The sequence below is a fragment of the Megascapheus bottae genome, chromosome 13, assembly GCF_031878675.1.
Source record: "Megascapheus bottae isolate mThoBot1 chromosome 13, mThoBot2.hap1, whole genome shotgun sequence".
Classification (NCBI taxonomy): domain Eukaryota; kingdom Metazoa; phylum Chordata; class Mammalia; order Rodentia; family Geomyidae; genus Megascapheus; species Megascapheus bottae.
Window position 1 is genome coordinate 14,796,775 of NC_143521.1, and position 25,046 is coordinate 14,821,820.

A 25,046-nucleotide genomic window follows, 5' to 3' on the forward strand; every position below is an offset into this window, starting at 1 on the left:
ATTCCAAGAAGCCAGTTCAAAATTTTATTATTCTTATGTTCTTCAGAACATTAATATGCTTCAGAAGGTCTCTGTTTTTACAGTCTCACACAAATTTTCTAGACTGTTTCCTGAATAGAAAGATGTGGTCTGGACAGTTGTATCTTACACAAATCATAAGATCTACATGAACTATTTCAAAATGCTGTAGTTCAAATGTGGCTCTTATAGAATCTTGAACAAGTGAGAACTTTTGAGGAATTTATGGAGACTAGAAATGAAAACTACTATGACATTTGTATTCTGATAAATAATTTTCTTTCTGTGTCATTTTATTAATCTAAAACAAACAGGCACTCTACAAACCATGGACAGCATGGGATTAAGAAAATATCAAGTATTTATAACAGACTTCACCAATTTTTCAACATAACATTATAAAGAAATAGTGACTTAATAGTGTTGTTTTTCTTTTGCTTTGCTTTTTAGCAGTACTAAAGATTCAAACTTAATAGCTCTGCAACTAAAACAACCTTTCCATCCCCTTTTCCTTCAGTTTTTTAGGTAAAGTCTGAGTTTTTATGGGGTATTGACCTCAGACCACAATACTTCTATTTCAACCTCCTATGAAACTAGGATGACAGACACGTACCATTATTCTGGCTTCATTGTAGATAGTATTTTCCTAACATTTTACCCAAATTGACTGAGAACCTCAAATTCCCTATCTCTGCCTTCCAAGTAGTTGGGATTAGAGTCATAGGACAAATGTGCCTGCACTTCAATATAGTTCTAACACTTTCCACAGAGTTTTCAATGCACACAAAAGGTAGTTCCTTAACATGTAACAAGTACTTTTTTCTTAACAAGTTCAACTTGCTCAAAATTCTCTTTAGTGAGCCATTAATAAAGCATATTTCAAACGTTTCTTAATAAATCTGTTTACAATGTAAACAAAAATTTACACCCCTGGCAAAAACACTAACTACATTTGGCGATAACTAAAAATAAAACAATGTGAAATCTGTGTTAACAAAACTGGTCCCAGACTCGTTAGCTAAAGTTCCCATGAAACAAAATACAACAGAAACAAATACTTACTTTTTAATTTCTTCTTCTACTACATTAACTCCATCTTTTTGAGGATTGAGAAATTTATTAGTGGCACTGCCAAAGTCACAAAGTACATAATTTCCACGATCATTTAACAAAATATTTTCTACCTTGAGAGAAGGAAATAAAAAATCAGTATTTTCAAAGTGAAAGTTATCTTTTGCATTTCATTTAAATTATCGTTACCCCACACATATATACACATGCACATATGTGTATATGTAAGCATATAGTAATTCAAATTGTAAGGACAAATTAACTATTAACAGCTAAGGACTGTAGTACACAGGAGTAATTCCAGCATTCAAGAGGTAAGGCAGGTTTGAATACTTTTCTAATGCCCAGAAAGTTTGTATATACATCAAATACCCCTAAAAGTTCTGCAAAATTGCGTATAAAAGAGAATTCGTAATAAAGGATAGTTTCTCTTTTACTGAATCTCAATTTTTCTGTATTTCTGATGTTTTACCCTCCTGGCAGACAGTAATAAAAAAAAAAAAACTTACATTCTACCTCAGATTGACTTCTATAGGTTGAAAAGCCCTTTCACAAAATGCCTGGCATCACATTTGTCTCTCAATTCTGGATTCTTCATCTTAAAGATGGGGCTGTGTTTTGTATATTTTATGCATATAGTCTGACTCATATTATGCAGTATTTTCTATAGCTGCATTTTTTACTCTGTCAGGCAGTTTTCCACTTGTAGCATTGTATCAGCATTCAAACTATTTCAGGAAACAATGCAAATTTTGGACTTTTGATAAAGATGCTTTTTCTTGTACTGTTATTTTTATTGAAATACTACACTGAATAGCAGCATATACCTTAATCTGGAGATCAGAGTTGTTGCAGTAACTAAAATAGGCAAATAATGTATATAGTTTCCGGAATACTAAATTGTGGGCACTATTTATTAGCATGCATACCCTTGGACAATTTGCCTAACCACTCCTTTACACCTGTCCAGAAAACAGAAAAGAAAGATTATAACTTCTACCTGAGATTATTGCTAAAACTGGGAAAGTTTTGCAGAGAAGAGGATGAATCTAGAGCAAATCATGTTGAGTGAGACAAGTCAAGACCAAAGGAACAAAAAGTGCATGGTATCCTTAATATGGGGCTATTAGAACCAAACAGTACAAGAGTGAGGAGGACTCAATATTTGCATACCTAATGCTATGGACATGGTATTGGAAATATAAACATAACTACATAGACATAAAAACCTATGACTCTATAGACATACTGTTTTATTTCATAAATTAATATGTATCTATGATATACAAACCCTTAGCCTAATTTTGATTATGTTCTAAAAACTAAGTGCCAGTGATTATATATATTCCCTTCTTGAACAATTGTTTGTTAAATATGTCATTTGAAATATGATGTAAAATTCAGTGTTAATAAATTCTTTTATAAAAAAAAACTGGGAAAGTTAAGTATATACAAAGTGCTTGAACAGTGGTTGGAATATAGCAAGCATTCAAAAAACTCATTATTATTACTTGTATTACAGTATCTTTTTTTTTTTTTTTTTTTTTTTTTTGCCAGTCCTGGGCTTGAGCTCAGGGCCTGAGCACTGTCCTTGGACTTTCTCAAGGCTAGAGCTCTACCACTTGAGCCTCAGCACCACTTCCAGCTTTTTTCTGTACATGGTACCGAGGAATCGAACCCGGGTCTTCATGCATGCTAGGCAAGCACTTTAACCACTAGGCCAAACTCCCGGCCCGTATTGCAGTATCTTTTATTTTTGATACAGGGTTGTGTGTATAATGTGTATCTCTCCACTCTGTCAAAATACTTGTTATTACAATTTCTTTATAACTTCCCTTCTACATACTATACTTAAATCTTTCCTTCAGTATTTTATTTCTTAAAAGATTTGAACAAAATATCCATATATATAAGAAATCTAATTAAAGCAAAAATATGCATTAATTTACACATGTAAAAACTCAGTATATAAAATATGGATTACATAAAAATTATGCACTTTTCAAAATTTTAAAGCAAGCAAACTAAGCTGAAAATAGAAACTTTGCATGGAAAAGGTAATGAGCTACAATAGCACACAAAAATCATTACAAATTCTAGAGGAAATAAAAGTTGCATGTTGTAAAGTTCTAAGATGGGCCATACCATATTATTTCCCAAATTAAGAGATAGGAGGAAAGGTAGTGTTTAAAGTCATCACATCTATCACCACAGATTTCCATCGAGGATACCTTTTATGATTAACAACCTGAATTGCAAGTGTCATTTTTTGTTCTCTTTTATCTGAAGGATATTTTGCAAGCATATTTCAGATATTTTGAATAATCAGCCAGAACAGAGACTTACTTATTCATAAATAGTGAGTCTCTGCTATATACCAGGCATTGATCTGAATGCTTGGAACTGTACTGTTCTAAATATATTATCAGAAAAAAAATCAATGAATTATTAAAATCAATGAATGATTTTTAAATTTAGTTTATAAAATAAATTACTGACATGCATTCCTGCCTTCATGAAGCTTACCATTTGCCTAAGAGAGGACACACATATAACAGGAATAACATATAGCCAATTATACAATGTCTTAGAAAGTGATACTTTAAAAAATAAATAGGTAAAACACATAAGTAGTTGGAAGTGTCAGGCTTTAGATTTTAAAAGATTGGACTCTCTGAGAAAGAGAATATGAAAGGTTGAAGGTAGAGAAAAAGTAAGAGGATATCTAGGAATAAAACATTTCAGTGTCACAAGCATATAAGACTCTATCAATAAGCCAGGGAGAATGAGTTTTGTAATCTCATTGATTGTGGGCATCAAAGGCTAAATGATTTCTCTAGCAATATGACAACGAGGAATTTTCAATTCCTTTAGGAGAATTGGTCAATGAAACAAATAGGTGCAAAATACAAGAGGGTCAAAATTTCACAAGGAAGTAAGATGAAACCAGCAGCAGTGGGTCACACCTGTAATCCTAACTACTCAAAAAGTTGAAATTTGAGGAGCATATTTCAAAGCTTGCTTTGGCAGGAAAGAATCTGAGATTAAAATCTCCAACTAACTGCCAAAAAGCTTCAGGACTATGGCTCAAGTGATAGAGCACCAGCCTTTAGCAAAAGCTAAGAACAATGCCCAGGTGTTAAGTTTAAACCCCAGTACTGACACCAAAAAGAGAAGGTAAAATGGGGTAACAGAAAAAGGTAATTTTAATTAAATTATAGCAAATCAAAAAATTGTAGCTAATTATAAATAAATGCGAAGAGATACATTAACAGTCTTTTCCAGTATCTTTTTTTATTCCTCAAGGATCTCTTGAAAATATTCTGAAGTTTAATGTGATCTACATAAAACAGAAGGAAGGATGAAATGGTAGAGAACACCGAAAGGGCAGTCAATGTGTGTCAATGACACTCATATTTTTGCACAAATTAGACCTCTTCAAAAAGACATAGAAGAGGAACAAAAAAATCCACTTGTAGAAACACATTCTACAGGTGTGGCCTACTAACATACACAAAGCCCTAGTTCGAGTCCTTGGAACCACATACATGGAAAAAGCCAGAGGTGGTGCTGTGGCTCAAATGGTAGACCACTAGCCTTGAGAAAGCCCAAGAACAGGCCCTGAGTTTAAGCCTCAGGATTGACAAAAAAAAAAATCTTAGTCAAGTAAAACAGTTGAGGAGAATAAATCTGCAACCTCAGGAATGTAGAAGGTAGCAGAAAAACCAACCTCCATGAAAGCAAGCCAACCTAGTTCTGGATTCAGGATGCCTCTCAGTGGTTTAGCATTTGCCTACCATGCACAGAGCCCTAGGTGAGATCCCTGAACAAAGAAATATACATTGTCCCCCCTACCTCTTTCTCACAGACATGCATGCATGAATGCTCAAATAGTTCAAAAACATTTTAAATATAAAGTATAGAACATAGTACTCATAAATACTTATCAACAAGTACTATACTTACCTTCAGATCCCGGTGAATTATTGGAGTCTTACACTGGTGCAACCTTGCAACTGCTTCACAGGTATCACAGAAGATCTGTAACACTTCAGGTTCTGTAAAACCTGTCTGTAGCTTCTTATTCATCTGATTTACGACCTGCCCAGCTAAACAAAACAGCAATTTTCAGAGGATATGCTTTTTTTTTTTTTTTTTGCCTGTCCTGGGCCTTGAACTCAGGGCCTGGGCACTGTCCTTGGGCTTTCTCACTTGCAGCACATCACCATTTCTGGCTTTCTTCTATGTATGGGGTGCCGAGGAATTGAACACAGGTCTTTGTGCTTGCTAGGCAAGTACTCTACCACTAGGCTAAACTCCCAGCCCAGGACATGCTTTTAATACAGGGCCGACTGCAGCCCAAAGAAGAAGCTTGAGGGTATGGGATACCCTTTTAGGTACTATACTGGATCATTATAAAAATCAGCAGCTGTGAATTAAGGATAGACTTGGACATGAATCAACAACCTACAATACCAACACGATCAGCACACTCACAACCCCTAGGTTGTAGGCTACCCTCTAGCATTAAAGAATGAAGAGACTACAGAAAAAGAAAATCAGTCAGTAATAAATACTAAAAGAGATGAAACTATACACCAAGCTTCAAGAGCTTTCATTAAACCATGAGTGCACACAATGGTAAAATAGGATACAACAAACCACTAATGTAAATATTTTGCTTATCACAACCATTACTATAATTTTATCTCCTTTCCTTCAAAAAATTGCAATACTTGAAAATTTAATCAATAATCATAACTTCCTTCTAAAATCTAAATTGATCTGAGAAATCAAACTGCCTAATACTAGTTTTTAAAAAAACAGAAAAGTTTGTAGGAAATTGATTGTACTCTTGCCCCACACAAACCCACATATTAAGTCTTAACATTAGTAATGGTTTTTATAGCATTACCATTAAGGTATGCTATATAAAATTAGTATTTCTTTAGAATACCACATTAGGTCTAAATAAAATATGGTTCTTTATCTTTTTATATTGATACATGAACCCAAAAAATGACATTAACAGTTTATAAAGATTATATAGTCAAAATGCAACCTCTAAATGTATTAAATTCAGTATGTTTACAAATAACATGGAAAAATTTTACAACACTAATGTGATACATTATACAATTCTTAATTATAAAAAAATTCAGAGAGCAATAACTCTTTACCTGCTGAGATTCCTTGTTTAAAACTACCCAATACTTTGTTAATTTCCCATGCACATATTCATTCCAATGACAACTATGTAGTTAGTTGTTATAGCTATTATGACTGTAAGGACTATAAGTAATCTATGAATAGACTTTAAATGACTTTTCAACAGAATTTCCAATTAAGACAATAATAATTAGTGTTTGCCTTGGGAGAAACTAGTATTTGTTGTAGTCAAATTTAAAAATATTCTTAGTATATTACAAATGCAGATACATACCTCGACAGTATTCCATTAAGATAAGAACTTCCCATACATTATCACTGAATAAATTAACAGCACAATCCAAATAACCCACAATATTTTTATGACCAGACAGCTCTTTCTGTGAAAAAGAAAAAGAAAAACAAGTTAAGTGGGAAAATACACATTTGATCGTCAATCACTATTTGAAGCCTAAATTGATATCTAATTAATTTGAATACTCAGCCACACTTCAACCAAACAGAGTCACCTATGGTTTAATGCGAAGTTTATCTGCATGTGACATCCATTTCCTAACAAATAATCAATGAATGTTTTATGAATGAATATATGGTAAATGATTCATTCAAAAGTAATAATCTAGAAAACTAAAAAGTTCTTCAAGGCCGGGAGTTTGGACTAGTGGTAAAGTGCTTGCCTAGCATGCATGAAGGCCCGGGTTCGATTCCTTGGTACCACACACATAGAAAAAAGTTAGAAGTGGTGCTGAGGCTCAAGTAGTAGAGCTCTAGCCTTGAGAAAGTCCAAGGACAGTGCTCAGGCCCTGACCTCAAGCCCAGGACTGGCAAAAAAAAAAAAAAGTTCTTCAAGAATAAAATGTTAGAACTATTATACTTATCTTAAAAACAGAATTAAGTTCTAACAGTACTATTCTCATTTGTTTTCCCTGTAACATTGAAATTCAAGTGTAGTTATTTAAATATTTTTAAAACTACATAACCTAAAAAGCGAATAAGTGGCTAGTAAAGTTTTGTGAAAAGAAACCAGAGATTATAGATTAACACTAATGAGTTCAAGGAAATGATAACAAAACAGCAAATTTGAAACTTTAGCTCCTTATACTAGCCAGTCATTAATATATGAGACAAAAGAGAATAAAGCTGGAGATATAGCTCAGTGGTCATTGCTTGCCAAGTACATGAGACATCCTGGGTAGAAAACAAAAATTACACAAATTCTAGTGAAAAGAAGAATTATGGGAAAACAGAACACTATTTGGGCAGAAGTTAGAGAACTTTGTCTAGGTTTCATCATTATTTGAGAGTAATTCGTTTTCATCCTTTAGCTAATATCGCTACCTTTAAAACTCTCTAAAGCTAAACTCTAACTCAGGTAAGAAATAAGGACAATAAAAGACAAATTCAGGATCTGGGATGTAGTTTAGTGTTATTGTAGTATCCTAGGATACACCAGGCTCTGGATTTGATCCTCATAACAGTGAAGGGGGTGGGGAGAGGAACCAAATATACGTTGTACATATACAACATATATATACATATATATATATACACACACATACACACACACACACATATTGCTGGCAAAGATGATGATATAAAGCAAAATTTTTTCAATCATAATAGGCAGGAATGAAATTAATGAGAAGTACTGGCAAGGCCAAGGTTGGGAGCAGAGGTCTTGGGGTTCAATTCTGTAGTACTACCACAATTTTTTTTAAATATTGGCAAAGATGTGGAAAAAAATACATAGCTGGAAAAAACACAGAATGGTCCATTTTCCATGGAAAAATTTGATAATTCCTCAAAATTGTAAACAGAAAATTACCAGATGTCTCACTAATTATATATATCCAAAAAAAATTAAGTACTCAGATATGTGAATGTATATATGCTTAGATGTATTATTCAATGTCCATTAAATATTTTCATTTTTTGCCAGTCCTAGAGCTTAAACTCTGGGCCTGGGCGCTACCTCTGAGTTTATTTTGCTCAAGGCAAGCACTCTACCATTTGAACCACAGTGCCACTTCTGGATTTTTTGAGTAGTTTATGGGAGATAAGTTTATGGGAATAAATAAAAGTTATATAGCACTGTGGATATTTTAAATGCTACTGAATACAGTTGTATTATGTAAATAATAAAGCAAGGGTTGAATATATAGACATATGCGGGTGTAGGACAAACAAGAAGGATGAGGATGACAGAGAGGTCAGAAAAAGATCAAGACGCCATTCCATAGCACTGACACAATGCTAGAAGAAAAAGAAGTTTTGCTTTATTATCTTTAACTACTTAATTAGCACTGCCTCTCGCTATTTTTGCTGAAGGCTAGCTCTCTCCACTTGAGCCACAGCTCCACTCTAGCTTTTTTAAAAGTGGTTAATTGGAGATAAAAGTTTCACAAACTTTCCTGGCTGACTATTGTCAAACCATGATCCTCAGATCCTCAGATCTCAGCCTCCTGAGTAGCTATTATTGCAGGCAAAAGTCACAAGTACCTACTGTCATTGAAGTTTTTGATGACCTATTAAGTAATTCCTGTTACCTAACATTTAAAAAGAATTTTTCCTTACTGAATGATGCTGTCATGAAATGCATACTTCAGAAGAAAAAATCATATTTATAGCCTGATTTTGTAGTGTGAAACTGTTGTCTGTAAAAATAAATACATAAAGTGAATATATAAAACATATGGAAATGGTAAACACTAAACACAAAACAGCAGTTTCTTTGAGAATGAGGAATATATAGTACAGGGATACAGTTGGAGAAGCACATAGAGAGGTTTCAACAGTATCTTTAAGATTTTATTTCTTAAAATAGATGGTGATTAAACATAGTATCTATTATGTAATTCTCTAAGTCTTTCTAGCCTCAAAATAGTCCATCATTAAAAAGAAGAAAAAGAAGAATCACTTGCCTGTTAAATCTACAGTAGAGACAGCAGGAAAGAAGAGAAGAACAAGTTGACTACTGAGACTTAAGACAGACATAAAGAATGAACTATTAAATGAACTTCACATTTTCTAAAGCATATAAACCAATAAGCAACTTACCTAAAAGCTTGTGATTTTATGGAAAAAAAACCCACCAACTTTACAAAACAAAATTACTCTTCCACTTACCATAATTGTGATTTCCCTTTTACAAATGTTGAGGTCTGTCATGTTATTGACATACATTCGCTTCAATGCACATCGGATTCCACCATGAGTCCGCACCAAGAAAACGGTAGAGAATCCACCTAAAAGAAGTAACAATTGACAAAAATGAATCAGAAACAGCCAAGAACATAGAATATCAACAAAGACTGAAACTAAGATAAAAAGTATAGTAAGCAGGACCAGGAGTTGGCCTAGTGGTAGAGTGCTTGCCTAGCATGCACAAAGCCCTGGGTTCAATTCCTCCATACCACATACACAGAAAAAAAAAAAAAAGAAAAAAGAAAAAAAGTATAGTAAGCAGCTGATTAAAACCCAAATGTTAGCTTCCTATGTCAATCATTAAATAGTTCTTACAGGATCACATGGCCCTCTTTTAAAACCAATAACTTTGCAGTTTCACTACTTATACAGGAGTACCCATTAGACATATGTATAAAGTGGTCCAACAGAACCATACAACAATGTATGGTAATCACCTACCCACCAGACTCCCTCTTTGTTTTTTCTTTCTTTTTTTTTGGGGGGGGGGTGGTCATGGGGCTTGAGCTTGGCCTGGACACTGTCCCTGAGCTCTTCAGCTCAAGGCTACCACCCTACCCTAGATTCCAGCCCGACTTCCCATTTCCTAAAGGTTAACTGGAGATAAGGGTATCAGGTCCTTTAGTGCCTGGGCTGGCTTTGAACCTTGATCCTCAGACCTCAGCCTCCTAAGTAGCTAGGATTACAGGCATGAGCGAATGCACCCAGCCAGACTCCCTCTTTTATGACAAACACTGATGTTATTTAATAGGAGACGACATTGAGCTTTGATATGAATCTAAATTGGTATGAGCTAATCATAGACTCTCATTCCTCTAATCAGTAACTGACTTAGTACTAAGTATGGAACCAGTTTTGATTAATGGGGCAAAGCGCAAAGCATGCTGGGATTACAGGGAAAGGTTTAACCCAGATAAAAAGTCCTACACTCTTCCTTCCTGCTTTTGGATTTTTTTGGTATAAAAACATGATACTTATACACAGCAGGCAGCTAGTGGCCATGATAGTAAGAAAGAAAATGACCCAAACACTAACTACTGGGGTACTTAATGAGCCAACCTCCACCCAAATCACATGTGAGATAGTAAATGTCATTAACTAAGTCAGTTATGCGGCTTGAACTCTGAGCCTGGGAGCTGTCCCTGAACTCTTTCAACTCAAGGCTACCACTCTATCTCTAGAGCCTCAGTGCCGCTTCCTGTTTTTTGGTGGTTAATTCGAGGTAAGAAGAGTCTCACTGACTTTAGTGCCCGGGCTAACTTTAAACCTTGATCCTCAGATCTTAGCCTCCTAAATAGCTAGGATTACAGGCGTGAGCCACCGTGCCCAGGTCTGAACATTCTTTACCTTGCAAATGGTATCACTTTTTATTAATAACCCTTCTAAAGCAGCAGCCTGAACAGGAAGTCACCTATACTACGGTTTAATACAAAGCCAAGATAATGTAAACTACAAGGAATAAATAGAGGAAAAGAGCTCCTAAGATTTTCTAGAATCAGTTATTTCAGATTCTACTCCTACAATTGGAGTTACAAGAATATATAAATCTTGTAAAGCTGGATATCTATGCATGTATCATATAATAAATCATATCACAAGGCAGTTAACAGGAATGAAACAAGATAATAGTGTTCAGAGAAGGTAATTTAGGTAATAGCTTTTAATAATGTAAGCATTACTTTAAAAGTTTATTTTGCCACTGATTTCATATGCAAACCCAAAAGTAACAGACTTATTAATAAAGCAGTATAAGCTCCTGTAGAATAAAATGTGAATTTTAATTTGATACAAAACTAATAAAAAACAAAATAGGGATACCATGTTAACAGAACATTAAAATAGCATTTATTTTTATATAGTAACAGCTAAACTATTCCCCTACAAAAATAACCTACCCAAACATAGTTAATAGCAGAATTGGTTAGTTTACATATTAATTTACCCTGCCTAGGTTTGAAGTTGGCCTCAATTTTCAACTAGCAGATCTAATGGAGCTTTAGTGTAGTACATTTGTTATTTAAAATCCTCCTACTCATTATAATACTATATTTTTTGCCTATAATTGAAAGTTTGTCCACATGTTCTGATGAACAACCAAGTTATGTAGCCAATAAACTACATAGAGCAAGTGAGGAGCATAGCCTAGTGGTAGAATGCTCACCCATCATGCACAAAGACCAGGGCTAGATTCTTCAGTACCACATATACAGAAAAAGCTGGATGTGGTGCTATAGCTCAAGTCGCAGAGCACTAGCCTTGAGCAAGGACAGTGACCAGGCCCTGAGTCAGGGTTCAATTCCTTGGTACCACATATACAGAAAAAGCTGGAAGTGGTGATACGTAGCTCAAGTGACAGAGCACTAGCCTTGAACAAAAAGTGTCCAAGGACAGTGCCCAGGCCCTGAGTCAAGCCTCAGGACTGACAAAAAATACATAAATAAATACATAAAAATAAGCTACATAGAGAAAACATGGAGAAACCATCAGAGGTACATACATGCATACATATATACAGGTGTGCACACACACATATACACACCTCTCAGAACAATGTGATTTTTACCTCCATGAATTAGGAAAATGAAGAAAAATTAACTACATATTCTTTAGAAAATTTACCCCTAAAATGAATGTTTTCCCTTTCTAGCCAAACATTTATGCTTCTTATGTAGAGAAAATGTATTTATACATTTGAAAATTATACCTACATATTTTAAATGATCATTGACAGAACCTATTTTTTCATATTTCCCTCAACACTGACTGTTAGCTCATATTATTTCTGTTTGAAGTATGCATTTAGTGGGAAGTATATAGTTAAAAGGCATTAGAAAATCCCAAGGGAACAGTTATTCTGTCATTAATTCCTATCTACCAAACTCTTTAGTATGATCTTTCCTCACAGAAGTTATTCATGATCAACTCAATTTCATGCTCTTCACCTGCTCAGGTATCTGTATCTAGAAAGTTGACAATATTATCATGGGCTTGAGTTGTCAACTTCTTTCAAACATGAAAAAGACTTATGGCAGTAACCATATATTTTTTTACAAGTCTATGTCCAACCTAAAACTATAAAATCACAGTTGTTACATTAACGGTAAATGTACAGTTCTAAAATAAAAAGGTAAATGTATTATGAAGCACTCAAAATTCCATGAAAATATAACAAAGACAAACACAAAATAGTAAGGTAGTGTGTCTAAAAAATTAAATTATTGTAATGTCTATAAATGTCTATAAAATAATGTTTAAAATTGCCTATAAATCCTAACACTAAGAGACATTTATATGACTGTCTCATTTTTAAAAAGATATATCTATATAGAGGCCACCCTCATTTAACATATTTTGTTAAACAAAACTAAAATAATGTACAAATTTCAGTCATTTATCAGCACCTATACTGCCATTCAACATGACTTAACTCATTCTTCTTAATATGTACTATGCCATATCCACATATGTATATAGTTTAATCATTTCCATAGGAATGGTCATTCAGGATGGTCTTTTTTCTTCTCTATGTGTCTCTTACCATTACTAATAATGTTGCATTAAATACCCTGGCACTAACATTAAAAGCTGGTACTTTTTTCAGCAGAATAGATTCCAAGATAGTCAGTAAAGTATATTCCAAATTTGGTATTGCCAGATTACATGCCAAAAGGTTGTAGCCACCTCCCAAAGCAATTTAGGAGCCAGTTTTCTTTCTCCATCATCAAATTGCTAAGACATCTTAAGTTTTGCCAGTTTGATAGGAAAAGTCTCCCACTTTATTTTTTATTCCTTTCTGACTTGCACCAAAACCCAACATTTTCAATGAAGACATCAGCACTAAAGCAGAGCCAAAGGCAACCATGGCCTATATAGCTGTGACATGTATTTTTAACTGTATCACTGTTGCTTTTGCAATCCACTAATTAGGAGAAAAGTTGTGCATCTCTGCCTCAGTTTGTTGGTCACTTGAGCCACATAATGAAACACTGTCTCAAAAAAAAAAAACTATGATGGGATATATACTCTATAAACATAATTTTATATTATATCTAAGACATAAACTTTCAGCTTAATTTTAATTATATTCTAAAATTTATGTGCCAGTGACGTCATACAGAGATTCCCTTCTTGAATCTTGTTTGTTAAACATGACATTTGAAATATTATGTAAAAATCAGTGTTAATAAAATCTTTTCATAAAAAAGTAGCTCTCGGGGCTGGGAGTTTGGCCTAGTGGTAGAGTGCTTGCCTTGCATGCACGAAGACCCGGGTTCAATTCCTCGGTATCACATACATAGAAAAAAGCTGGAAGTGGTGCTGAGGCTCAAGTGGTAGAGCTCTAGCCTTGAGAAAGTCGAAGGACAGTGCTCAGGTCCTGAGCTCAAGCCCAGGACTGACCAAAAAAAAAAAAAAAGTAGCTCTCTCTCTCCAAGCAGGAAGTAAAGAAAGGGACTTGAAATGTTCTATAAACAGAAGTAGAATAGAATACTACTCATGAAGTAAGCACATTTCAAATAAATATTTAACTTAAAATTAAAAAAAAAAGAGTGAGGGATATAATTCAGTGGTTCAACACTTCCTTGACATGCACAAAGCTCTGGATTTGACACACAAAGCCAATAAGAAAGGTGAAATTCACAGAGAGAAAAATAATAATTAATATTGACATTTAAAAAATTCCTGGCTCAAATCTTCACAATCAATTGGCATTCCTTGATATCAAGTCACTGTTACCCAAAGGGCTAGTCACCTGAAAAACAGATTAGAGGCTAGATAAAAACTTTGAAACTTTCATGCCAATACTCTAAATATGGAAGGAAAACTGTAGACTTACAATAATGAGATGTCAATGATTTATGAAACATGCCTGTGTAGTAATGACTCAAAAAAGAAAAATTAAGGAGCTTCCTTGTTGGTAAACATTTATGTCTTGAGAGTAGTACACTGACTCCATGATTTCCTGAGCTTCTGCGCTCAGGAACCTTCCAGACTTCTTTCAATGTATCTGTTCATCTGTGTCTTTTATAATAAAAATGGTAATCAGTGTAGTACAGTTTCCTAAGTACCGAGTCTAGTAAAGTATCAAACCTGAGTGATCAAATTTGTAGTCCCATGGAGGAAGTAGAAAGCAGTGTGGGGTTAAGTGTGGACAATTAGTGTCAGAATTGGATGGAATCTTTGGCACCAAGTTGGTGTCAGAGAATTATTATTAAAATATATCTTGTTTAACCAGAAGTAATAGTTGAGGGCAAATTTTATTTTTCTGCTAAGCTGTACACCATCAACCAACAATTAAAACACTGTAAATCTATCCAATATTTAAAAATGATTTGCAAGGGTCCAAAAGCTGATGGCAGTCAGTACTAGATACTTGAGAGATATAATAACTGAGTTAAAATAAGATTTAAAACTCACATTGCTAAACTGGCACAGTGGCTCACTCCTGTATTCCTAGCTACTCAGGAGGCTGAGATCTGAGGATCATGGTTCAAAGCCAGCCTGGGCGCTAAAAAGTCTATGGGACTCTTATCTCCAATTAACCACCAGAAAATAGGAAGTGACTCTGTGGCTCAAGGGGTAGAGCGATAGCCTTGAGTTGCAGAGTTTAAGGACAACACCCAGGCCCAGAGTTCAAGTCCCATGGCCGACTAGAAAGAAAAAATGCTCGCACTGCTTCTGTCCTTAACACTCAGCATACTTGGTGCTATTTACCACTATAACTTTTTCACTTAGTATTAAGATTGTCTCATAAAATAATAAATGCAAAATGAATAGTTCATTTATTCAGAACATATCTAATCACCTCTGAATTAATAAAACTTATCTTTCTTTCCACAAGAAAAAACAAACAAGGGAATATATTGAATGTCTTGGTAAAAGTAACTTACACTAATTTCCTGGATATACCCAGACCATAAATCAAAGTGTTCTAATTACTACAGACCTCATTTTCCTTCAATACAGAATACTTCCTACAGAATGAAAACCATATCAGAGGAAGTTAAAACTAGATACTAAATGTTTCCCCAAAAAAACGAAAAAACATTAACTGAAGGACACTACTCATTTCCCAATGTGACAGGCTATTAGTAATATCAGGAGGAAAAAAATAAATCAAACCAAGGAACAAAAACACCTTGAGGAAAAGGAAGTCAAAACCACTCTTTACTACAGAATATCAATATACCAGAATCCTCATTAAAAGGTTAACGTAGAGCTGCTGAGTACTGGTATAAAAGTGATAGACTATTGTAGGTAGACATCAGAAATGTGCTCCATTTTTCGTGAGCTAATACTCTATGCTAAAAAAAAAAATAAAAGGTTGATGAAAACTAAAATATTGTAGCCAAAAACATCCCTTTATAAGAATTGTCTGAATATAACTTGTAGACATCTTGTCAGTTTGTTCATTAATAATATGTAAACACATTTATAATCTAAGAATGCATGTACTATTTTATATAACATAGATAAAAGGATCAATTATTCTAAAGCAGTCCTCATTCAAATGTACAGGCACTACCAAAATGTATAAAGAAAATAACAACATGTTCTTTGTAGTTCACCTCTATGATGGGCATGTGGTTATTCACTATCCTATTCTGGGCTTTTTTGCTTTGAAATTTTTTGTAATACAGTTTGAAGAAAAAAAAAATTAGCAACTATGTTTTCCCCTCCTGTTTCTTTTATTGCCATACAACCTTACCAACACCACTGAGAATTATTCCCTAAGACACTACTTCTGATTATCCAAACTCAAAAGATCCCCAGAGACACTGTAAGTCTCCTGGCACAGAATATGTTTAAGGTGTCCTAGATACCTTCTGCTCCAACATGCTAACACAAACAAGGACTGCATGTTTGTGAAAAAACAGGTTTTTAGTCCCATTTACTCCAGTCCAGTGTATTCCTGGGAATGGAAGAGAGATAAAAGAGAGGTATAAAATCATATGTGGTCTTAGTCAGGCACAGTGGCTCTGGCCCGTAATCCTAGCTACTCAGGAGGCTGAGATCTGAGGACCTGAGACTCTTATCTCCAATTAACCTCTAGAAAACAGGAAGTGGGGCTTGACTCAAGGGTAGGGCAACCAGGGAGTTCAAGCTCCATGACACACAAAATAAATAAGTAAACATCATCACTAAAACAAAAGAAATAGTAACCTGTCAGTAACTTCTAGTTTCAATCATTTTTTAAAAGTAATTTGAAAATGATCTCCAGAATAAGTGGCAAATGCACTTAATACCCATGGACCATTCTCATGTAATACAACAGTGATATCTCACTAGATTGGTTCACCACATTTACAATACTTATTCACTTCCTCTTGTCTTCAAAGGACTATGTTTCATAAAGACAGAGATTGAGTACAGCTCACTTCTCACAGTATCATCAGTGCCTACCACCTGGCCTACCACTCAAGTAAATAAACAACCTTAACTAACTGGTTCTGAAGGGGAAAGTAGTTCTCACTGATAAGCTTTAATTGCTACCTTGAGCATAGATAAACAGCAATTATTTAATGTGCAGTTCCTTGTTGCCTTGATGTTAACTACATACATTTCTAGAACACTATACAAGTTCTGGAAACAAAATTTCATTTCTTAATCATGAAAAACTATATGTTCAATTATAATATAGAATTTTAAGTATAATATGATAAATTATTTTGAGACTTCTGACTTCACCCTAGCAAACCTACATTAAATTCATCAATTAATTATTGTTAGATCAAATTAAAGCTATTTTCTTTTTTCCTCCTAAGGAAAAAAATAAGTCAATATATTTTGTGAGATTTTAAGTGTTGAGCTCACTATATTTCCTATATATTAACCTTGTTTAATTATTAAACAATTTTAGTATTATTTTAGTATTAATCTCATGCCTCAGCTTTTTAAAATGTAAATTAAAAATAAACTCAAATCAATATAAATTATGTAAATTCTACTGCTCAGTAACTATAGTCAACAATAACTTATATATTCAAAATACAGGACTAGAATAGAGAACTTTGGATACTCCCAATACAAAGAAATGATAAATGTATGCAACAATTACCTAGACATTATATAAATATTTTAAATATCACATTGTACTCTACCAGTTAAAAATAAAAATTTTAATCTAAGCATGGTGGTAAACACCTATAATCCCGGCACTAGGGCAAAAGACAAGAGGATCCTAAATTTGAGGCTACAGAGCAACAAGTTCAAGGACAATCTAGCTATGTAGCAATATTCCATCCATCCCCACCATCACATATGAAAAAACATCCATAAACCAGATACTGAAACTCATGCCAAACATGCTAGCTCCCGAGACTTGGAAGAAAGGTTTGAAGACACGCAGAAAAGTCTTAGAATCTTTATCTCCAAAATGACTTGTGAGGGCCGGGAGTTTGGCCTAGTGGTAGAGTGCTTGCCTAGGTTCAATTCCTCAGTACCAAATACCCAGAAAAAAGCTGGAAGTGGTGCTGTGGCACAAGTGGTAGAGTGCCACAAGTGGTAGAGTGAGGAAAAAGCTCAAGGACAGTGCACAGGCCCTGAGTTCATGTCTGAGGAATGACTCTGTAGGTGTGGTGGTGTGTGTGTGTGTGTGTGTGTGTGTGTGTGTGTGTGTGTGTGTGTGTGTGTGTGTGTGTTTATGCATGTCTCTTCTCTTTTGTTGCCCTTTGGATAATCTCATATTGTTACCGTATCTGACTCTGTTACCTGATATTTTGTATATATGTTTATTTGTTTATTTGAAATAGGAAAGGGAAGGGGGGGCAACAAGATGATTGGGAGGGGGTGGGGAAGGGACATGGGCACAAAAATATGAGAGGGAGTATTAATGTGTGAAAAGTAGTGCACCTACTACCTGGTAACCCCTCTGCTAACTGTAACCCCTCTATACATTACCCCAACAATAAAAAATAAAAACCTGGGCATTTTTTTTTTAAATCAGTCATGGCACTTGGTCTCCTGGCCTGGGTGCTGTCCCTGGAGCTCTTCAGCTCAAGGCTACTGATCTACCCCTTAAGTCACAGTGTCACTTCTGGTTTTCTGATGATTAATTGAAGATAAGAGTCTCAGACGTTTTAGTGCCCAGGCTGGTTTTGAACCATGATCCTCAGAGCTCAGCCTCTTGAGTAGCTAGGATTATAGGTGTGAGCACTGGTGCCCTCTTTCTTCTCAAAAGAGAAAAACTGAGGGGCTGGGAGTTTGGCCTAGTGGTTAAAGTGCTTGCCTAGCATGCATGAAGATCCGGGTTCGATTCCTTGGTACCACTGCATAGAAAAAAGCCGGAAGTGGTGCTGAGGCTCAAGTGGTAGAGCTCTAGCCTTGAGAAAATCCAAGGACAGTGGTCAGGCCCTGAGCTCAAGCCCAGGACTGGCAAAAAAAAAAAAAAAGAGAGAGAAAAACTGATTTAAAAATTTAAGTTAAAAAAAAACAAGAATAAAGGTATATTACCACTGACATCACAGAAAATGTAAGATTATAAGATAAAGGTACAGTAAGCAATTATAGTATTACAAAGAATTGTAAACAATTCTTAAAATTGCTACAATTATACAATTCTTAAGATCATAAATAATGATAAGGCTAGGTAGATAACTTCATACATAAAATTGATAAATTCCAAGAAAGATACAATTACTAGACTAACACCAAAAGAAATACAACTTTTAAAAAGATTTGTAACAAAAAGTTAACTGAGTTAACTTCTGACTTAGTGGGAGAACTTAAAGCAAAGAAAGGCTAAGATAACATGGCTTCCCTAGTAATTCTATCAAATGTTTAAAAACACAAATTAAGATAATGTTCTTTCTATTTTCTGGGTGAATTTTTAACATTTCCTCATTCACTTATAAAACCCAAAAACATGTATCACAAGAAGTGTACAGACTAATAACCTTTATGAAATATGAAAACACTAGCAAACCCCTTTGGTGGTGGTGGTGGTGGTAGTCTTAGGGCTTGAACTAAGAGCCTGGGCACTGTCCCTTGAGCTCTTCAGCTCAAGGATAATGCTCTACTACTTTGAGCCACATCGCCACTTCTGGTTTTCTAGTGCCCTGGCTGGCTTGAACCAAGATCCTCTAATCTCAGCCTCTTGAGTAGTTAAGATTACAGTCATGAGCCTTGGGCGCTTGGTGCAAACCTATACATATAACACACCATGCTCAAGAGGAATTTATCTCATAAATATAATGTATAAGCTAGCAAGCAGTGAAATAAAACAGATTAACAGAATAAAGAGGAGGGTAAAAGAAAAGCAAATCAATAAATCACAATGAGGCAAAAAAAGTAACAGCCAACTACAAAATGAGACTTTAAAATACTATAAATATCAACTACAACACAGAATATTAAGTAATTATACTCTACATGTTTAAAGAAATGAAATAGATTAGTGTACTGATACATGTTGCATGTCTAGAGACTCAGCACTCAGGAGGCTGAAGTGAGAGGACTGAAAGTTGGAGACCAATCTCAGCTTCAGAGCAAGACAGTTTCACAATAGAGAAAGAGAAAACAAAACAGGAAGAAGAGATGGAGGGGGAAGGGCAACAAGTTGAGGGGAAGATATAGAAAATAAAATATGAAACTGACAAAAAAGGAATAAAAGGATATCAAAACTGACAGGTCCAATAAATATCAACACTGAAGAATCATAAAAAGTAAAACCCATTTTTAGAATACTGAGAAATTAAGCTAACTTGATATTAAATAACTTCCACACACATATACCAATACCATTATTCATTAAAGCACAGCTAAAATTATACAAAACAGTCTTAAGGTTAGCAAAAAAAAAAAAATGTATTGCTGAATGAATACCAGATGTGTTAAGCCACATGGTAATTTCACATCATCCATCCAAGAAAGTATAAGCATTTGTTTAAATCACAGAAAATGCAGAGTGTACTGTACAAAATAGGTTAACTCCTCCCGGCACTATCATTTATCACTGTGCTAGTCCTAACATGCTGATGCTTATGCTTGCAGTTTGTTTAACAATCTCAAGTGTGCCAAGTAAACAGAGGGCCTTCTGTAATTATTTCAGGAGGGGGAGGATACTTAGCAGTCTTAACACAGAGCCAAAGTATCAGCAGAGAACTATTACCTGTTACTTTAAGGCTTCATACTGAAACAGTGGCTCAGAAAACAGATACATATATACACATTATATGTAAGCCCAAGGGAAAGTACACTCTATAATGCTTCTAATAGATTTACCTTTGTGTCACTAAACACAAACAAGACTTTCAAATTGAATGTTTCAAACTGAAAGAACAGTTTGTATAGTTCCTCCCTTTCAAACTGACCTCAGGCCTGTTTCCTGACTTATAAGGCCTATCAGTCAGGAAAGCTAGGCTGATCCTTCCCACCAACTTCCATCATTCTCTTTGCTTAATAATCTACTAAGTCTGTATTCTGCCTGCTAACAGAAAACCATCAGCTATATTGTTGTTTTCCACAACTTGGACAAGCCAATGGATAAGTGAAAAAGTTTGCTGTCAGACTGAGTTCATAGGCAGAGGCCTCTAACAATCAAGCCACTTTGAAGAATGAAGGTGGGGGGAAAAAAGTCTCATCTTGGTATATCTGTAGCCCATTTGTGGCATACCAGTATCACCAAAACACAACAGCAGGAAAGGTACTGCCGATTCTTCTGACAGTCATAAACCTTTGTACAGTCTTATAAATAATGCACTGATAGAAAAGCCAGTTATACAGAGATTAAAACTTGTACATAAAACTCTCTAAACACATTACACACCCAGAATTTACATCAAAATCTCCACAAATGAAACAAGCAAGGATAAATAGGTTAGAAACATGAATTTTCAATATATTATCACTTTCCCAATATTTTCATGCTAATTATAAACTCCTACAAAAATGAAAATACCAAAGCTACTAAAATACAAAACCTTGAATACCATTTTCAAGTTATAAATCTTACATGAAATCAAAGAGTATAACATAAGAGTTATTTATTATAAATGCAAAAAACAGAAATTTATTTTTTAAAAAGTTTGGTTCTGCCAGGCACCAGTGGCTGATGTCTGTTATCCTAGCTACTCAGAAGGCTGAGATATGAGGACAGCAGTTCAAAGCCAGCCCAGGCAAGAAAGACCATGAGACTCTTATCTCCAATTATCCACCAGAAAACTGGAAGTAGCACTGTGGCTCAACATGGTAGAGCAGTATCCTTGAGCTGAAAAGCTCAGAAATAGCGCCCAGACCCAGAGTTCCAAAAAATAAAATTAAATAAATAAAATTTTAAATGGTTCTATATGTCTAACCCTTTCCTCAAATTGTCTATAGAACTTTTTTCAGAGTTCCTAACCTTGATTGGCCTTAGGTACCTTCTCTGTAAAAATGCTAATAGCAGTGTTACCCTATTTTGGAACTACTAAATTTGTCAATGAACAAGCAAGTTCTGTAACAATTACATGTTTCTACCAAAATGTGTCAATATAAAACAATTCAATAATGTTATCATAGATAATTTTATCTCTGTCAGTATGGCCTATAAAAATATTTATCACATCTGGGGCCGGGAGTTTGGCCTAGTGGTAGAGTGCTTGCCTAGCATGCACGAAGACCCGGGTTCGATTCCTAGGTACCACATACATAGAAAAAAAGCCGGAAATGGTGCTGAGGCTCAAGTGGTAGAGCTCTAGCCTTGAGAAAGTCCAAGGATAGTGCTCAGGCCCTGAGCTCAAGCCCAGGACTGGCAAAAAAAAAAAAAAAAAATATTTATCACATCAGACTGGCTGGAGAATACAGCTCAGTGGTTGAGTCCTTGCCTAACATGCACAAAACCCTGGGTTCAATCCCTAGGCACCATTAAAAAAAAATACTAACAAATTTTTAAAATAAGAGATCAAAGCAGGACACAGTGGGTAGCTAAAGAAAAAAAAAGTCAAACACAGCAAATGTTATAAAAAGACAATATTGTGGCTGGGTGTGAATTCTAGCTTACTCCAGTGATGAACAGCTCTCCTGTTCAAAAGGATCATGATTTAAGGGCAGCACAGGCAAAGATTTTTAAGATCCCATCTCAACCAATACCTGGGCATGATGATAGATGCTATTACCCTAGCTACAAAGGGACAGACCAGCCCAGGCAAAAAAGTTTAAAAACTCTTCATTTCAACAGAAAAAGCTGGATGCGTTGCCACATGCCTGTCATCCCACTTACAGTGGTAAATTCATATAGGAGGACTTTAATCTAGGCTTCCCTAAGCAAAAAAACAAGAGCTTTTCTCAAAAACAACCAGAGGAAAACAGGAATAAAGATATAGCTCAAGTAGCACATCACTTGGCTAGAAAGCAAAAAATTCTGGGCGGGGAGTTTGGCCTAGTGGTTAAAGTGCTTGCCTAGCATGCATGAAGACCCGGGTTCGATTCCTCGGTACCACATACATAGATAAAAACCGGAAGTGGTGCTGAGGCTCAAGTGGTAGAGCTCTAGCCTTGAGAAAGTCCAAGGACAGTGCTCAGCCCCTGAGCTCAAGCCCAGGACTGGCAAAAAAAAAAAAAAAAAAAAAAGAAAGCAAAAAATTCTGAATTCAAGCCCAAGGGAGAGAAAGAGATAGAAAGACAGACCAGAGAGAGGCCAAAGTTCTGAGTTCAAACTCCAGTAATGCCAAAAAAAAAAAAAAAAAAACTTATACAACTTTAAATTTTGACTGATTTCTCAGATTGGCTTCAATGCTCCCTTCACCCAAGTACCATGCTCAGTTATCTTACCTAAAAAGCAATTAACTATATTAATAGTTGTGAGTTCTGTGGTTTTTTCAACAAATTTATAACAAGTGTTTCTGCTAACCTTTGGAATACACTTAAGTAGGACACCATATGTTTTCAAGTACAGTCAATGGACAAGTCACTGCAACGCATTGTGATGAACTCTACAGGCAACATACATTATTAGTTCAAAGGGAAGTGATGGAATAATTATGTTTGGAAGAATCTTAATCCAGCTGTTCTCTTCACTTAAACAGGCCCTGCAAGTATACTGCTTTAAGAAGTCCTTCTTCAGAATCAACTAAATAAGCTAAGAATTTACAGAGGCATACAGTTTCATGGACCTTTATACCCAAAATGAAAGTTTAAATTGTCACTTATGATTACAGATGTAAGCATCTAAACACTATTCTTTAGTATGTTTACCACTTAAAATCTTTTCAAACTGTAGTTAAAAAATTCAGTCCTAAACATTGAACTCCCCTGTGACCCAGGAATTCCACTTCTTGGCATTTACCCAATTGTCCAGAAACAAGGACATACTAAATCCACTAGCACAACAATGTTCATTGCAGCACTATTTACCATAGCAAAGATATGGAACCAACAACCCAGATGCCCCTCAATTGATGAGTGGATCAACAAGATGTGGTATTTACACACAATGGAATTCTATGCTGCTTTCAGAAAGAACAACATTGCCCCATTTGTAAGGAAATGGAAAGACTTAGGAAAAATCATATTAAGTGAAGTAAGCCAAACTCAAAGGGACATAGGCTCAATGGTTTCCCTCATTTGTCATAATCAGTAGAAACCTTGGGCACTCCTAGAAGAGATTTACAATAGAACAAAACCTAGATACATAAGGCCATATAGAATAAGGCTAAACGAAAGGACCTCCAGGATATAGAAACAAAAGCCATATAATGAGTGATTGTTGTCCTTAATGTACTATTATTATCTCTCATCTCTTTTGCTATCCCTTAGTTATCTCATATTGTTACAGTATTTCACCTGGTTATCTGATACATTGTATATATGCGTATTTGGTTATTTGAAGTGGGATAGGGAAAGGGGTAAAACAAGATGAGGGGTGGGGGTAGGTGGAGGGCAATGGGGACCAAGACATGAGAAAGGGTATCAGTGTATGTGATGCACCATCTATCTGGCGAATATAATTTAACCCTTCTATTGACTACAATAAAAATTATATGAAAAAAAAGAAAAGAAAAAGAACTGAGGCACAGCTTAAGTAGTACAGTGTTTGCCTGACCAATGAAAGGCCCTGAGTTCAAAACTAAATATTCGGCTGGGCCAAGAAATAAAATTTGAAAACATAGTGGTCTTAAAAAAAAAAAAAATTCAGTCCTTTAGCCAGGCAGTGGTGGCTCACATCTGTAATCCTAACTGCTCAGAATGCTGATATCTGAGGATTGAGAGGTTTAAAGTCAGCTGGAGCAGGAAAGTCGATCAGACTCCAACTAAACCAGCAAAAAGTAAACATTAAGTAGAGAGATGGCTGAAGTGGTAATATGCCATCCTTAAGTAAAGAAGTTAAATAAATCGTTCAGTCTCTTGAATTCAAGCCCTAGTACTAGCACCTGATGGTTCCCAACATGGAAGTACATGAAATCTCCAATTTAGCAGCTTCTAAATCTATTTTGAGCCTTTAAAATTTTTTCCCGCCAACACAACTTTACCTGTGATTAGGTTCTCAGATCAACTTGAAAATTTAGTACCCAATAGTGCTTTAATACTAATGTCTTTATTAAAAAAAAAAAATTCTGGCCAGGGGTGTGGTGGCTCAGGCCTGTAATCCTTGCTACTCAGGCAGCTGAAAT

General features: G+C 35.2%; 1 protein-coding gene across 2 annotated transcripts in view; it reads right to left on the reverse strand.

The window, feature by feature from the left end:
* Window positions 1-25,046, reverse strand: part of Bmp2k (BMP2 inducible kinase) — a 96,407-nt gene that overhangs the window by 49,721 nt on the left and 21,640 nt on the right. For both annotated transcript variants that reach the window (XM_090343363.1, XM_090343362.1), the window contains exons 2-5: window positions 9,385-9,503; window positions 6,533-6,638; window positions 5,056-5,198; window positions 1,081-1,202 (exon numbers count right to left, since the gene is read on the reverse strand). In XM_090343363.1, coding sequence (XP_090199489.1) covers window positions 1,081-1,202; window positions 5,056-5,198; window positions 6,533-6,638; window positions 9,385-9,503 — 490 coding nt within the window. The remainder of the gene's footprint in view (window positions 1-1,080; window positions 1,203-5,055; window positions 5,199-6,532; window positions 6,639-9,384; window positions 9,504-25,046) is intronic.